The 18,129-nt window shown below is 32.0% G+C and overlaps 1 protein-coding gene across 9 annotated transcripts in view; it reads right to left on the bottom strand.

Annotated features, from left to right (window-relative positions):
* NBEA (neurobeachin) overlaps window positions 1-18,129 on the bottom strand; it is a 707,023-nt gene that overhangs the window by 463,428 nt on the left and 225,466 nt on the right. For 7 of the 9 annotated variants that reach the window (XM_017537954.2, XM_037741813.1, XM_017537951.2 and 4 more), the window contains 3 exons: window positions 17,795-17,963; window positions 16,265-16,360; window positions 5,614-6,052 (listed from right to left, as the gene is read on the bottom strand). In XM_017537954.2, the coding sequence (XP_017393443.1) occupies window positions 5,614-6,052; window positions 16,265-16,360; window positions 17,795-17,963 (704 nt within the window). The remainder of the gene's footprint in view (window positions 1-5,613; window positions 6,053-16,264; window positions 16,361-17,794; window positions 17,964-18,129) is intronic. The other 2 variants (XM_037741817.1, XM_017537956.1) reach the window with 1 other exon arrangement.

Genomic DNA, 18,129 nt, shown 5'->3' with positions numbered 1-18,129 from the left:
AGAATCGACCTGAGAGATGTTGAGGGGCTGATGCAGCTTTGAGAATGGAGATGCACCTTTTGTTTTCTAGCCAAGCTCAAAAATATCCATCTATTGCTTTGGGAGACTAATAATAAGGCCATTTCATTTAAATAGGATTTTGCAACTTTATGAGACTTTTTAGAAATAATGCAGCTTTATTCCATATTATATGGGTTGGGAAACTGAGTTTCCGAGAGCCAAAAACAATAGATCAAGGTCACTGAACAAATTACAGGGAGACCAACTATTAATATCCAGTTCTCCTAATTTCCAGGTTATCACTCTCTAACTAGGATGTGAATGTTAAACATATATCTTGAAAGGAAATGTTGAAACTTAAAAGAGAAAAATAATTTGTTACTGATTCTAGGGTAACATGACAATTTACTTCTGTTCATCAGAAATCACAAGGTGAATGCTCTCATGTTTTTATCTATCACGCTTCTCTATTTTATAAATATTTGAGAATTTCAATTAAAAATGTTTAAGAAACAATCGAGAATTTCATTAAATCACCTGTTAATGAGAGATACTTTATTCAGCTCACTGAACTTAATTCAGCTCTGTATAAATGCCAGAAGAGACAAAAGTAACAACATTGGGGAAATTAAGACACAACCAAACTCAGTCAAAAGTGAATCTTCTGGAAATTAACCTTAAAATATATACTCAGGGCGCTTGGAATATAATAAAAGCAGAAATTACAGTGGCTAGATGTAGAAAATTTGAATTGCTATTTGGCTTATGTTAATTTGTTCATCTTCTAAGTGATATAGTCATAATACTTTTTTTAAAAAATAGAAAGCAGTAAGAACAAACTGAAGTCTACATAAGTAATTATAATTTTTCATAGTTAATTCTAACTTTAAAGAAATCAATGTAAGAAGACCTCCTCATTAACTCTACACAACATTTTAAAAATATTTACCCTGAAATTTCATCCTTACCAGTAAAATTAATATTAAAAAACTAATCAAATTAGAGAGAAAATACCTAGCCCAAGCTTGTACCTCAGGTTTAATAATATGAAGTATCTCTAAATTGCTTTTGTGGCTCTTTATTATTTACTAAATAGATTTTTCTTTTTCAAAAAATTAAACACTGGGAAGCAAGAATATTAAAATTTTGAGGAAAAAATACCTACTAGTTTCTCTGACTATATCAAACCCAGTAATTTGAATACAGGAGGTTTGCAAAATCTAAAAAAAAATGAAATATAAACTATGTAAGTTTGATATGTGTTAGCCAAAGCAGCAACACAATTATAAGCTTTCTGTGATATCCCTCACTTAAAACAAGTTTTTAAAACATGCTAACAGTTAAAAATGTTTGAGAAGCACATTGCCCTCTGCTATTTTTTTTTTTTTCAGTTTTTTGTTCAAACTAAGTGGTATCTCTGGAAATTCTAGGAAATTAAAACTGAACCAAAACACAGATATATACTAAATTATCGAAAGATAAAAAGCATGCAGATATGTAATATTAAATTTTTAGTTTAAAAGATAAGTAAAAGGTTAATTGGTGGTTTAGAGAAAAGCATTACTCCAAAGTAAAAGTTACACATTACATGAAAAATAATAGCTCAATAAAAACATTTTAGAAACCATGGATAAACATAGTAATCTATCCAAAGAGACAAGAGAACTTGGATTAGAGAACTTGGCAACTTGATTTCTGAAATCAAGATGAGATTATTAAGCTTCTGTGTTAAAAATAAAACCATCATAAATATTTCTCTCTGCCTCATAGTAACAGAACTTTCAAAAAACTGTACGGTTTTATGATTGTATTTCCTCTCTACATATAGTGTTTACTCACTACAGAGCAGTACTAGGGGATCTCTAGCATTTTAATACTTCATGAGTACACATTTGTTAGGATCACTGAATATAATCAAAGATATATACTTAATCTGCACAGATGACCGAAGGAAATAAAAGAAAAAGAATCAGCACTTTCCGTATATGTAGAGAATATTTATGTGATATTTCATACATAACCTGCTGAAATATGTAATACTAAAAGGAAAAAGGTTTCTTTTCATTAAGTCTAAATGTTTTTAAAAATTTGATGTTGCAATTTTTATTATAAACCTCAAAACACTGAAATTCACCAATGCTCCATCCTAAGTGAGATACACTCTATGTAGAATACAAGTTAACAGAACTCAAATTATCATAGTTGTTTTAGAAAATTATTTCCAAATTTAAAATCCAGAATAAGTATAAGGAATTCATTGTTAGCATGCCTGCAATGTAACCAATAAACAACTGGTTAACAAAAGTAAAATCCTACCTGAATTCTACTGAGATTATACAGTATTATTAGGAGTGTGATTTCGTTACAAAGAATAGACCAACTGAGTTTATACCTACTTTTCAACTAAACATAAAAATGAAAAATACATTATTGGTGGAGTTCTTACCCATGATAGATTCTGTGTTTGAAACTGGTAACATTCAGGACTTTCATTCTAAGCCTGTCATCTCAAATCCCATTTTCAAGGAATTCAATCTGATGTTAAAAGACATGTCATAACTTCGATTTCAGACTTTAGTGCTTCAGAAATATGTTTATATACCTCATAATGTAATTATAGCTACCTTAAGACATATAAGGCAAATGGTAGCAATACACTGGAAATATAATTGAAAAATACACTGGTCCAGAAGCACTTGTGGGGATGATGTCTCTGAAAAGCTGCTCAAAGCTTCAGAGTTTAAAGTTAAATTTTTGATGTTGTCACTCTCAATCTATTGAATAGCTGACAGACAATCAAACCCGTCTGGCTGGCTGGCAGCTCATTTTGCTGGCAGGTGGCAAACAATTAGACACACCAATTTGTGCCTCCTGATGACATTAAAGCATGAAACTAAGTTGTATGCAGGGCCTAGTGATTTGTGTGAAAGCATTTCAAAAATAATACTCTTTGCCGTGGCAACTCATTTCAGACTGCCACCTCCCATTATGGCTTTGAGTAGTGAAGACGACAGACTTGAGTTACGTGCAGTGCAAGGCCGCTTCTGTTCAATCCGTCATCAGCGCCCCCTGAGACCTCAATCCCCTCCTTTCATCAATATCACCTCATCATTTACATTTGATAGTACTTGAGCTACTGCATATATTAACTACACTAGAGACTCTTTTCCTAAAAAGAACTGAAATATGCTTTGTGCTCTTCTATTTCATTTGTGCTAATGCAATTTAAAATAATGATTCCACTCCCACTGCATTTTGCACAAATGCTACCAGGAACGTATAGAAAGTTCTATTTTTCTTAAAGCAATATTCTCAAAAGTACAATAAATTTTGAGTAGCTAAGGATACTGGCACTCAGGTGATTGCTTTTTTAAGTTTTAATTTAAAAAATCATTCTAAAAATAATCCAAATTAAAGTGAAAAAATTTTACTTAATGTTTATTTCACTGGGTTATCATATATAAATCACAATAATCATCTGTATTTGTTTGTATTTTTTCCAAAATTTAGAGATATAATTTAAAATTAACTAGAATATAAAACTTAAATTACTATATATTATCTTATAGGCTTATAGAAATACAAAGTACATATACTTACATGCATATGTTTATACAAACTTATAAACACACATACAGGCATATCATAGGAACATAAAACAAATATGTGAAAAAGGTGACATAAATGTGAAATATCATAAGGAACACACAGGGAACATCACTATACGAATGAACATCCAAACATAATATTAATAGAAACTCCTTAAAAAATAGAAAAATATTTTCCTACATCTTAGAGTCCTACCATTTTTTACCTTTTAAAACTTTTGACATCACACATTTTCTATTATGGCAATTATCTGCAAACATCTTATCTTCCTACTATTATCTAAGTTCATAGAACACAAAACTAATTTTATTCATCTTTATATTCTGCATTGTAAGTAACACCACTTAAATTTTCCACAACAAATTTTCAAGATGTGTCTGTAAAACACTGGTTAAAGTATTTACAGGCAAAGTTTAAATTATATTTGTGTATGAAAAGGTTAATTCAGTGAGGCGCAGTAGCTCATTTCTATAATCCCAGCACTCTGGGAGTCTGAGGCAGGTGCATCACAAGGTCAGGAGTTCAAGACTAGCCTGGCCAAGATGGTGAAACCCAGTCTCTACAACAATACAAAAATTAGTCGGGTGTTGTGGCAGGCACCTGTAATCCCAGCTACTCAGGAGACTGAGGCAGAGAATTGCTTGAACCCGGGAGGTGGAGGTTGCAGTGAGCCAAGATCACACCACTGCACTCTAGACTAGGCAACAGAATGAGACTCTGTCTCAAAAAAAAAGAAAGGGTAATTAATCCAAACTGAAATAACTATACAACCACATCCTCTACCCCTAATCTCTAAAAAGTTACTTAGAACAAAGCAGTACGGTTATTTTAGAGAAATCAGTATGAAATAGATATTATTTTTTGACTACATATTTTGACCTTTCAATTTAGAAACATTTTATCTCCTAATTTGATCTTGTCTAAAATAAAAAACACTTGCTTGTCAATCATCTCATACATATATATAATTTTTTGGTATGAAAAGATGTCTTAAAATATTAATAAAAATGATTTAATTTAAAAGGTAAGCCATCGCATTTTTTAGTGTGTTAACATGAAAACATTATTTGGAATATGCATTAATCCCAGTGGTCAATATTAAGTACCAGTGTTGGTAATTAGTGAATAAAATAGTCTTCTAATCTTGCACATGTTTTTAAATACTGGAATATATTAGAACAATAGGGTATTTGGTTCTAAAATATCTTATTCTGCTTCTGTGAACTATCATTTTTATTGATTGTATACTGGAATAGAAAAAAGAATTAATTATTCCTTAAAAGAATTCCTAGTATAATTTAACATCTGAATGTATGAGCCATGTCATAAATAGTTTAGATAACTAAAGTGCCAAAATACCTTTCAAAAATATATACTTTTAAATATATGCTTCAAAACACAGCTTTTTCTTTGGTATTGGAAATACCATAAATAAGATGATCACAAACAAGTTTTAAATTTTTCCATATACTTCCATTTAAGGCTCAAATTTGAATGTTATTACTTAAAGCATGTTATATAATCTCCCACAATTATTACAGTATAATATTATAATGGAATTTCAGAGCCAGGATAGACCTTAGACAGATGTGACCCATCTGCTTCCCCATTATATACATGAAACAACTAAGTCCAAAGAGAAGAATAACATTCTCAATGTACTGCAGTCCCATCCGCTTCCCCATTATATACATGAAACAATTAAGTCCAAAGAGAAGAATAACACTCTCAATGTATTGTAGTCCTCTGATAATGGAATATAACCATAATCCGTATTTCCCTACTTTAATTCAATGTGCTAGCCACCATATCACATTGAAATCTCTTCTTTAAGATATATTATTAAGATGTCTTATTATAAGATTAGGTTGAGCTATCATTTTGTCTTTATAATAAGAATCTACATTAATAAAAATTTTAGGACCTTCCTTATGTTTTAAAATTAACAAAGTCTAATCTTCCTTATATGTAAAAGGCCCTGTGAATAATAGATTCGGTACCTACCTGTCAAAGGAATGAAACTGCATAGGAAGAATAGCTTGCGCTTCTCTCTTTAATGCTGGATCTGGGTATGGGATAGGTTCAGGACCACACTCTGCAATTTCAACTGGGGCAGCCACAAGACTTTTCAGTATTTCTTTGACATTAATGCCTTTGGTTTGACTAATGCTAGATATGGATGGTGCAGGCTTCAACGTTTCACTGGGATTTTCAGTTAAGCTCTCTTGTGATTTCTTCACTTCAGATGACAAAGTGGATAAGAGTTCACTCATGGCATCAGGGCCTGTACTTGTTTCTAATTCTGCCCCATTCAGGATGCTAGCCACTTGCTCCTCTCCAATTCCTGAATCTGTATGGGGAATTGAACTTTCTAGCTGAATATCTTCACCAGGAGTTGGTGTTTCTTTTTCTTTTATAGTATCTGGAAATGCAGCAGGTGTTTCTGTAATAAAAGAAACTAGGTTAGAAAAAAGCCTCAAAAGTAAAACCTTGCATTATTAATAAAATGTTCTCACATATTCAAGTAAATAAAATAAAAACTTTAGAAACAAAAAAAATTGCTAAATGGATCATGTGTAGTAGTAACATAACTCAGTTAAAAGATACCATCCAGCCAGGTGCAATGGCTCACGCCTGTAATCCAAGCACTTTGGGAGGCCAAGGTAGGTGGATCACCTGAGGTCAGGAATTCGAGACCAGCCTGGCCAACATGGCGAAACCCTGTCTCTACTGAAAACACAAATATCAGCTGGGGTTGGTGGCACATGCCTGTAATCCCAGCTACTCGTGAGGCTGAGGCAGGAGAAGAGCCTGAACCCAGGAAGAGAAGGTTGTAGTAAGCCAAGATCATGACATTGCACTCTAGCCTGGGCAACAAGTGAGAAATTCCATCTCAAAAAAAAAAAAAAAAAAGATCATCCAATACAACTATTATTTTGTTCAGGGAGCATCAAAATAACCCTCTTGCTTTTGTAAATCAACTAGTATTCCAAAACTGATGCCTTCAAAAGCATCAGGAAATAGTTCCCATAACAATTTCTTAAAGCAGCTTATAAAATAGTAATTATATGATGTTCCCCCATTATCCTTTCATTGCTAGCTACCAATACCAAAGAATTATCAAAGAGAAATTCTTATATTTCTCTATTAGTTTCCTGAAAAATACAAAGTCATTTTTATACCTTCTTTGGTACTTCAATAACTAATAGTATCTGAAATATTCAAGCTATTTGAAGATATTATTTAAAAATTACAATACATAAAATTCTGACAAACTTGAAAAATGCAAAGCCAGTTAGATGGTTAGTTCAAAAGAAGAAATGTATTAATAGAATAATGTTTCTCAAGGATGAGGCCTATATTTTAGAATACTCATGCTCATTCTTTGTAAATAAATGTAAATTTCAATTTGTGAAAATTAAATCAGAAACATACATGTGCATATATCTATACAGATAATGAAATACCATATAATATTACCAACTAAAATTAATGAAATAAAAAATATTTAAAATGTTACATTTCTATCAAATTTCATCATACAAAAGTTAATAAGGTTCTTCATATAATAAAATGTTACCAAATTCTAAATAATGACCTTGAAAAGTATACCTCATCTAAGTATAATGGAGATAACAGTCCTTAACTTAGTCATTTTGAATAAAGTAAGATACCATTAAGCTACTATAGCTAAATTCATTGCCCTTGCATAAAGCAGAAGCTCAGTATTTGTATTAAACAAACGAAGTTTATCTTTGAAAATGAGAAGCACAGGCTAAATTATTTCAAAGATGTCCTAAAAATCTGAAAATCAGTAAATTCTATATAACTTATCTTAGATTTTGTTGTTATTATTTGCTTGTTTCTTTGACATTCAAAGGTTGTTAGAAGAAGAAATCAGAAAACCACCCAGCAGGAAAATAGGCTACACCAAGACATCTCATAAAAACTTTTGTGAAATCTCTAGTAAAACCACAAAGAAGTGTTGTTCTGATGATAGAATTGTTGGTGTGATCACAGCTTGATGAAAGTTTTGTACATACATATTAAAGGATTAAAAATAATATGAAGGGAGTTTGTCAGTAACAGACTCAATTCTTGGGTGTTGTCTATTAGACAGTTTTTTTAATCTCTTGAATTTAGACTAATGGCATGCCATTCAAATTTCCTGAGGGTGTGAATTTATAATACCTTTTCTAGGATAAGTATCAGAAAAATGTTGCCAGGTTTTGACAGAAAAAAATTCCCTTTCTCTCCCCTTTTTCTTTGATCCCCGTTTTCTTTTGAATCAAACTGTATTAAATCTATACATTCAACTAGGAATAAATAATATCTTCATATAATTCAATATTCCTAGTATTGAATATTAATTTAAGCTGAGTTAAAAATATACATTTCTCACAATTCAATGTTATATCACAGTTTTCCTCATATTTATCGAATAAGTTTACATTTTGTTTGTTCATTTGTCAGTCTGGTAAAAGATGACAGACTAAAAGAAAAGATTAATCTGTAGAATACGATAATAATATTCATATTGGATGACCAATGTGAAAATCAGGGTAGATGTATTCTTTACTGCTTCCAAGATTAAAAATTAAAATAACTGCATGAAAGTTTTGAGAGGACAATGTCAATAGTAGGCAAGGGACTAGAGAAGGAAATAGGTAAGAAGTAAAGAAAACAGTTTGGCATTTTCAATAAAACCTCGTAAGAGAAGACTAAGACTTAGAATAGTAACATTAGAAATAAGAAGGAGGAGAAGACTAAGGATGTTTCTGAAATATCTAGGTTAAGAAAAAAAAAGTGGCAATACATCACTAACTGAGAAAGGAAGAAAATGAGATTTTTTTCAGGGGAATAATTAAATTTTGAATCACTTTTAGTCTACAGAATCTCTGAGATATTTACTATAGGTTAAAAGAAGAATAGCCATGCATTTTGGGATCATTCAAACTGAGGCAATAGCCAAAACTTTGGAAGTTGATAAAATAACTAGAATGAGAAGATATGATGACTGAGGCAGTTATTTTCACTATCAGAGATACTGCTGAATATATTTCAACATTCATTTGCATCTATAGATTGTATTTTGTTTTTTTTTTTTTTTGAGAGAAAACAACTGAAGCAAAGTATCAGGAGAGAGCTAAACAAACAGTAATGAGATAACAGGACAGAAAATGTAAATGTAGAAACAAAATATAAAAGCTCTAACAACAACAAAAACAAAACAATGTCATGGTTACCAGCATGGGGTAACTTCTATAGAGTTTAATTATTTAATTTTAATTTATAAATTATAATCATTTAATTATAAATGATTGCATCTGTGCAGGTTATATTAATCACAGGCATGTAAGTTTTCAATAGCTCTTATCAGTTTCTGTAGTAATAGGCAATGTCAGTACACAGAGCAGAAACATTACTAGCCAGAGTGATCTTAACCTTGTCAGAAACAGGCATTTGGATGCCAGATGCCTCCTTTTCTTATTGTTTTTCATTGAATCTAATGAGTTTATCCAGTACATTTTGAGAAAAATATGGGGCTAAGTTCAGCAACTGACATGATATTTACATGGTGACTTCATTTGTCACATTCCTTCTTCCAAAAATCCTGTTTTACCATGATTTATAAAGTATTTCAATGTCTTATATATTAAATTATTTAAATTTCTATTTTCCAAACTCTCTAAATAAGATGATAAGGAATATCGTGAAAGAAACATACAGTACCTTGTTAGTATAGCACTAAAAATTGTATTGTTTTGGTGTTTCAATTAATAATATAAGCAAACTAAATCACTGTAATTTAAAACATAAAGAGCCGTACATAACTTATACATTTTGTTTATATTAAATCCATAAATGCAAAATTATCTTAACTCCAAAGAGAAAATATGCACAAAATTATTTTAAATCCTCATTAAAGTTCACTTTAATAAAAAATACTGCAATGCATTGATTAATTGCAATTATTTATATATGATTTATTTTGTTTGTTTGCTACACTAAGTGTATAAAAAGAATACAACTTCAGGAATTAAATATTATTACTAAATTATATGCCCATAAGAGACAAAATGAAAATTGGGAAGATATAATTAAGAGCAATTGATGTTCTGACTATGCTATATCTACAAGTGTGTCTTTCTGATTTTACCCTACTTGGTGTACACTGAGCTCTTTGGACATATATATTAATAATTTTCACCAACTATAGGGAGTTTTCAGGCCAGTATTTCTTCAAATTTTCTTTCTGCTCCTTTCTTTTTCTCTTTTCCTCTGGGACTACCAGTATACATATGTTGGTTCACTTAATAGTGTCAAACAGGTCTGTGAGGCTCTGTTCACTTTTCTTCATTCTTTCTTTGTTCTGTTCCTCAGAGTAGGATAAACACAATAGAGCTATCTTCATGTTGCTGATTCTTTTACCGCCAGCTCAAATCTTCTATTGAACCCCTCTAGTGAATTTTTCATTTCAGTTATTACAATTTTCAGCTCCAGGATTTCTGTTTGGTTCTTTATTACATATTTCTTTATCGATATCCTCTATGTGGTGAGACATTACTCTTACACTTTTTGTTCTTTAGAAAATTATTCCTTTAATTATTTGTGCATATGTAAATGAGCTGGTTTAAAGTGTCTGTCTAGTAAGTTCTATATCTGGACTTTCACAGGAACATTTTATATCAACTGCTTTTTTTCCCCTGTGTATTGACCATACTTTCCTATTTCTTTATTTATCTTATACCTCTTTTTGTTGTAAACTGGACATTTTAAATAACATTATGTGGCAATCATGGAAATCAGGCCCCACCTACAGAGTTTGTACTTGTTCTGTTTATTCATTTTCTTGAACTAATTCTATAAAATCTGTTTTCCATCATCTGTAGCCACTTAAGTCTGCTCAGTTAAACTAGTGGTCAGCTAATGATTGCACAGACATGTCTTGAACCAATAAATCTTCTACCCTTTGCCAGAGGCTCGTGTGTGTGTTGGGGAATGCCTGCAATGCTCCCATGGTTTAAAACTCCCTCTTAGCCTGTGCTTCCTGCTTGTGCTGGGGCTCAAGGTCAGCCAAAGGTAAGAGTGAAGGAAGCCAAAGGAAGACCTTCTCAGGTCTTCCCTGGGCCTGAGTACAGCCCCGGGAATATGGCTATCTCATTCTCACAACTGTTTAAGCTTTTAGGCAATGTTCCTTCTTGCCTCAATTGGCACTGTCACTTCAGACAACTGCAATGTCAAAAAAAAATGCTGATTATTTGCAACAAATACCTTGGAGACAGGTTTTTCTTAGTAAACAAGCTCTAGATGAGGTCAAATAATAATAAGCCCTGTGAATGGAGTTTTTCCAGGGAAGATTCCATACAGGTCAAATAGACATAATGCTCTAAGGTCAAGACTTTGTAAGGAATTCCAAACCTAGTCTACTGCCACTCCTATTCCCAGTGGCTGCTAGGCTACTGGTTTTCAAAACTACCACTATTGTCTGGCCTCTGGTTTTCAAAGCTACCACAGAGCTGAGAAAAGGTAGATGGCAACAGGGTGAATCAATTCACTCTAAATCTTTCTGTTCTTATAAAGTTCTATATATTTTTTTGAATTAACACTCTCTGGGTTGTTGTTAAGTAAGCCTTTGACTGCTTTCCAGAGAACTGAAAAAGATTATTTTGACAGTTTTTGCCAGTGTTCTCATTGCTCTTTTAAAGAAGCAGTATTTTGGAGGTTCTTACTTTGCTCTTTCCAATCTTCCACTTACAAGAAATGTTTAGAACTCAAATCTTAATGTAGTTTCAATTTTATTTTTAAAAAATTATTAACTAGAACTTACAATACATTCATATATAAGTATTTTGCTTTTCTCTTGCACTAGCTTGTGTTTTTACTTTTTCCTTTCTTCTCAAAGGAAAAAAATATATATAAATCCTATTAAAATGTATTATGCACTTTTATAATGCAATGGAGGCAACCAATAACACTAATAATAAAATGGCAGCATATACAATTATAAATCTAATAAAGGTTTAATACCAAAAATATATAAGGAACTCAGCTCAACAGCAATAAAATAACACAATTAAAGCATAGGCAAAGAACCTGAAGAGACATTTCTCAAAAGCAGACAAAAAACTAACAGGTGTATTTAAAAAAATGCTCAACTTCACTAATTACTAGAGGAATTCAAATTAAACTGCAAGGAGATATCACCTCAAACAAGATGGCTATTATTTAAAATGTAGCCAGGCATGGTGGCTCACATCTGTAATTCCAGCACTTTGGGAGGCCAATGCAGGTGGATCACCTTAGATGGAAAGTTTGAGACCAGCCTGGCCGAGATGGTGAAACCTCATCTCTACTAAAAAGACAAAAATTAGCTAGGCACCATGGAATACTATTCAGCCACAAAAAAAGAAATCCCTGTCATTTATTACAACATGGATGAATCTGGAGGACACTGCATTAAATTAAGTCAGACATAAAAAGAAAAATATGGCTATAATACTACTTACACAGGGATTCTTAAAAAGGTGAACTCACAGAAGTAAAGACTAGAATGGTGGTTACTAGGGGTTGGGAAAATATTCATCAAAAGGACGAATGTTTCAGTTACAGAGAGGGAATAAGTGCTGGTGATCTATTTTACTGGTGACTATAGTTCGTAATGTATCAGTAGTTGAAACAGCTAAGAATAAATTTTAAATATTCTTACCACAAAAAGAGATATGTGAGGTGATGAAGGTATTAATTTGCTTGATTTAATCATTCCCTAATGTATACAAATATCGGTATATCACATTGTATACCATAAATACATAAACTAAAAAGATAGTTATGACCACCCTCTTGAAGCATACATTTTAATAAACAATTAAACAAAGTGTATAAATAGAAGAAAGAAAATAAAACAAGATGATATGAGAAAGAATAATAATGGAAAGGAAGCTACTTAGTTATAAGAGTCAGGGAAGGCCTCCGGGAGGAGACCTGAAGAATGAGTATGTAACAGTCACATAAAAAATAAGGAAAACATCCAAACCCAGGAACAAAATACAAACATCCTGAGGCATGAAAATGCTTGGCATGATTAAAAAACTAAAAGGTAGTCTTTTTCATAGTGAGCAAAATAAAGAATAGCATGAGATAAAGTTGGAAACATAATCAACAGTCAATAGTCATCTTATCTAGGGCCGTTGTGAAATTTTACTCTAAATACTATTAGAAATTTTATGTCAAGAAAGGACATAATCTGATTTATATTTTAAAACAGGGAAATTGGCAGCAAAACTGTGAAAATAAAAGAATAACAATCAGTAAGAGAAGTGAGGAATGAACTCTGGAGGCGATTATTGTAATTGAAGCAAGTCAAAATTAGAGTAATTTTGCCACTTTAAGTCATTTTAACTTTGTCCCCAAAATTACACGGAGCTTTTTGAGAATTTCAGAAAGAAAAATTAGTTTATTAATTATACATTATAAAATATTTATTATATTAATATAGTATATAAATTATACTTGCTATATTGCTATATTGTATTGTAAATGTTATTTCAAAATTGTCAGTAATAAACTGAAAGACTAGAAACAAAAAATCCAATAAAGAAATTTTAGCAATACTTCAAGAAGGGATTTGAGTCTCAATGAAGGGATTACGTCAAGATATAAAAAGAGAGACCAGGGAGCTAATTCAGAGTTTTTTAAAAGTCTCAACAAGGAGCTGAAACAAGGGAGAGGGGTGTGAAGGAGTTGAAGAGTAGTCTAGAAAAGGGTTCTCAAACTATTTGTCAAACTTTACTTTTCTTTCCTCAATCCATTATTCACTGACACATTTAGAAAATAAGGTAGAAATTTTTATTTATTAAAATAATTGTGGTAAATTAGTGAAAAAATAAAAAAATTTAAAACTACACAAAATAAAAGCCCAACTGTTTGGTTATTTGATTCAGGAGACATAAAATTACATATCAATAAACATAATCATACAAGAATAGCACAAAGAAGAAGAATACAATTGTAAAAACGGCCTGTGTTGTTCACTGAAAGGGAACTGGTGATTTAGACAACCACTATTACACTTGTAACTTTTCTTCATTACACATCATAGCTAAACAAAAAGTTTTAGGTAAAGAGTGATCCCCACCCCCAAAATGCCTATATGAATATTTTGAACAAATGTTGTGATTATAAATAAAGTTTATGATGTTGGCAATGAGCTTTTGCTTGTTAATTTATTTCATCTAAGGTGAATTGGCAATAAAGCTACTCAGGGGGATAATAAATATCTAAACTGTTTTTGTTTTATTTCAATAACACTCAAAGAGGAGAAAGCAGTGTCACACAGGTATGTTGATGGAATGAAAACTCTTCTACATCTTGTATAGTTGTAGTAAGATATAAATTATATTTCAGTGAAAAAAATTGATTCCAGATCCACAAATTTGCTATCCATGGATCTTCTATTGCTAAAAAATAAAACATAAAATAGTCTACCCAATCCATAAAATGACAAGAGATAACTTTTGAAGAATGAACAAAATCAGATCATTCCTAAAGATCATAATGCTTGAGAATTTCTTCTTTCTTTGAAAATGGGTCTTGCTCTATTGCTCAGGCTGGAGTGCAATAGGCACAATCCTGGCTGACAGCAACCTAAATTTCCTGGGCTTATGCAATCTTCCCACCTCAGCCTCCTGAGTAGCTGGTACAACTGGTGCAGGCCACCATGCCTGGTTAATTTTTTAATTTTTTTGTATAGACAGAGTCTCACTACATTGCCCAGGCTGGTCTCAAACTCCTGGCGTCAAGCTATCCTCTTTCCTTGGCCTCCCAAAGTGCTGGGATTATAGGCATGCATCACCAAGTTGGGCCAATAATTATTATTAAATTGTGAAACATGTCATAGAAATTGTGTTAACTTTTGTTTGTGCTCTTTGACCATACCTACCATGGAAAAATATCTTTCCCTGCTTGGAAGCATTGAGTTCATGAAAAATAATTGACAGACATTTTCTCCCAATAACCACTACACCACAGCATGCAATAACAGCTATGATAAGCTGCCAGAGTATCACATAATATAGAGGATAATAGCAAATTTACCACATTGTCCTTAGAGTAATTCAAAATTTTATTATGCTACTAACACCTCTGTTCAGTTTAACTGAAACTGTTTCTACAGCAAGACTTTCTTGACAACATGCATCAATAGTCTGATATAGGCTCCTTGACATGGGCAGATACTCCAGGATACTTTCCAGAGCAGAGCCTTTAGAACATACTCTACCAAACTCCAGATGATGTTTGCTGACAATCTCATGCTTTTTTTCCTTTTTTTTGGTTTGCACAGTTTAGAGCTAGATGTGTTTACTGGCCAGCAGTGAAGTTGAAAAAAATATTTTTCCCTTCATTTCATCATGCTGTTCAAAGGCTGCACATTTATAAAAAATAGTATCTGTACATTCATCAAGTTGTAACAAAAATATTTTTCCAGCTTTATTTGTTCCAAAAGTTGCTGTTCCATACGATTAGCCAGTTATGGAATATGTTGAATTATGGTATCACCTGGAGCTCAGGGTCCTCTTCAAAACTCATTAATTTATTGGAGAATTCAGTTCCTTCCTGCTGTAGGACTAAAGTCCTCACTTTCTTGCTGGCTGTCAGATGGTGAGTGCTATTAGCTCCTATGTGGTTTTCTCAGGTCCTTGCTCCGTGGTCACCTCCATCTAAGCAATAAAGATCCTCCTTCATGTCAAATCTCTCTCACATTTCAAGTCTCTCTGACTTCCTGTTGTGCGACCAGAGGAAAAAACTCTCTTCTTTTAAGGAGCTCGTGCAATTATCTCCTGGATAATCACCATTTCTTAAAGGCCAATGTGCCATACAGCATAACCTAATCACAAGAGTAAACACCATCCCAGGAATTTTGCAGAGTGTGTACACAGGAAAATCTTGGAGCTATCACAGAATTCTACCTATTACAATCCTTTGGGCTGAGGTCAGTAATCTCATGTTACTCCTACCCAGAGATATTATCATTTTGGCTGTTGTATTTTTCATCTCTAAAATTTTCTTTTTTTTTTTTTTTGCTTTCTATCTTCCATTTCTCTCCTCAATATGTTAACTTTTTCCTTTAAATTGAAAAACATCTTTAATATGCATATAATGGTGTCTATAATGTACTTATCTGATGATTCTGTCATTTCTGTTGTCTCAAAATCTGTTTCTATTCACTGATTTTTTTTCTTTTGCTTATGCATCATATTTTTGTTCGATGTCTAACATTTAATTTTGTGGTTTTTGATAAGGACTTTTCGCATTCCTTTAAACATATTATATTTACATTAGGGCTCATTTAGTCCCACTACTACTAAAGTGTGACTTTCCTGAGATCTCTCCTGAGTGCTACCGCTATGTATATTAATATACATATAATTAGGTATCCTTAATTTATAGATGATATTTAAAGCAATGTAATAAAATACAAATATAAAACCTATACTTTGCTCTCAATAGCCAGGTATAAATAGAGCATTATCATATCTCCATGAAACCTGAGGTATATACTTGTTTTATAAACAATTATATCATGAATATTTATGTTATAACAATTCATGAAATAAGAATACCCAAACAGGTCAGGAGATGAGGTCAATATTACCTTTGTAAAATGAGTGGGCAAAGCTCTGCTCAGGAATTAACTTGGCAAGGAATCCATGGTTCAAACTTGGATGAGGGATAGATGGTATGACCACAACTGTGGAGAAAATCATGGAATCAAATTTGAGCCAGCATGTAACAACCTGCAACATGGTCCACTGAAGATCCATGACAATTCTATATTACTGCAACATGCAAACAATACTAGCAATAACAGATGCATCTCTGAAGGAAGAAAAGAGGTTATGTATTAAGGGAAAGGAAAGAATACACTTGTTAAGTAGAGTAATTCTAGGAACATACACAGAGACATACAAATACACGAGAAAATCAGAACTCGAAGGTTCACTATACTATTACTTTTTGTACATATAATGGATATAAAAGCATTAAAAATGAAGAAAAAGAATTAAGATGATAAATCGTAGTGTTTTAAATGGTGAAACAACATGAACTGGAATGGCAGAATGATGTTTAATTTGAAGAATAAAAGTGAAAGCAAAAGCATTATAATGAAATATTCTCATGTTTATGTGTTAAAAGTACATGTATCATGCAACAGCAAAATATTGTAGCTACAACACAATACATATCTCCATGACAGCAATAAAAGTTATATGAAATGGGATATGCTTATGGAAAACAAGATGCAGAGATTTGACCACTAATTTCTACTCACTTTTTAAAACATCCATTTTATTTATAAATCATATGTATTTATTTAGGAAAGAAAATTTCAACTACAAATTAATCCAGTGGTACATGAAATAATCATTAGGTTACCAAGGTTTCACTGCAAACAACAGAGAAACAACCTTGATATAAACACATGGCAGGAAATGAAAATAATAGAAGGTGCCCCATATTAAAATATTAGTTGCCAGAAACTATGTTTATGATATTCAAGTAGAGTGAGCAAAGCTAGTAATGCAAGAACTGCTGCAACATGAGCAATTTCTGCAAATGAAAAAGGCAACATGACCCAAGGTAGTTCATTGTTGTCTATGTTAACTTTCCAGAAGTCTTTGATTTTAGCTGAGGCCACTGGTATGAAGTTTAGAACACTTGTTTGATTATAAATCACTCAAAGAATATTTAGATACTGAGTTAACTGTATACAGCAAAAAAAGAAAGAAAGGCAACTTTTGAGCTTGGCTATAAAAACTTATATTTGGCTTATTCTTGGCATTGAACAAACTTTATAATGACTTTCTACTTTCATATTTATAAAGGTTAAAAAAGTAATATTTTTTGCATAATAAATAGTGGTATAAATTAATGATTTATATTAATAAATGAGAAATATTGAAACCAAAGCTGTACTGATAAAATACGAACATTGTAAATAAGCAGAAATATCATTTATACATTTTTGTGGAATTAAAGAATACTAAATTAGCATTTCTATACCAACCATTCATAAATATTTGAGGTGATTATGAAGAGGTCCAGTTTAAATCTAGATGTAAAAGTGAAAAAAAAAGGAGATACATCATGATGAAAATTCAAATAATTATACAATGTTAAGTACCTGTGCTTGTTGGTGAATTTATTTCTTGTCTGATGTTTCTACCCGGTTGGCTTCCAGTTCTTGTAGTCTCTCTCTGGGGTTCTAAGATATCACGATACTTGGAAACCATCAGAACCGAAATGAAGTAAACAACAGCCAGAGCTAAGAACTGTGCCTGCTTGCTGTCATCCTACGAAAAATGCAAAGACAGTGTTAACACTCAAACTTTTTGAAGTTTAAATTCTTAAAGCACTAGAAACTGCTCCTATTTCATTTTCTTTATGGAGGCAAAATATGATATATAACCTTTATGAAAATCTGCTAAATATAATGTTTTTTAATAAGGATTATTTAAC

Source organism: Cebus imitator, unplaced genomic scaffold, assembly GCF_001604975.1.
Source record: "Cebus imitator isolate Cc_AM_T3 unplaced genomic scaffold, Cebus_imitator-1.0 Scaffold108, whole genome shotgun sequence".
NCBI lineage: Eukaryota > Metazoa > Chordata > Mammalia > Primates > Cebidae > Cebus > Cebus imitator.
The sequence above is the reverse complement of the archived record's forward strand: the minus strand, read 5'-3'. Positions and strand labels throughout refer to the sequence as shown.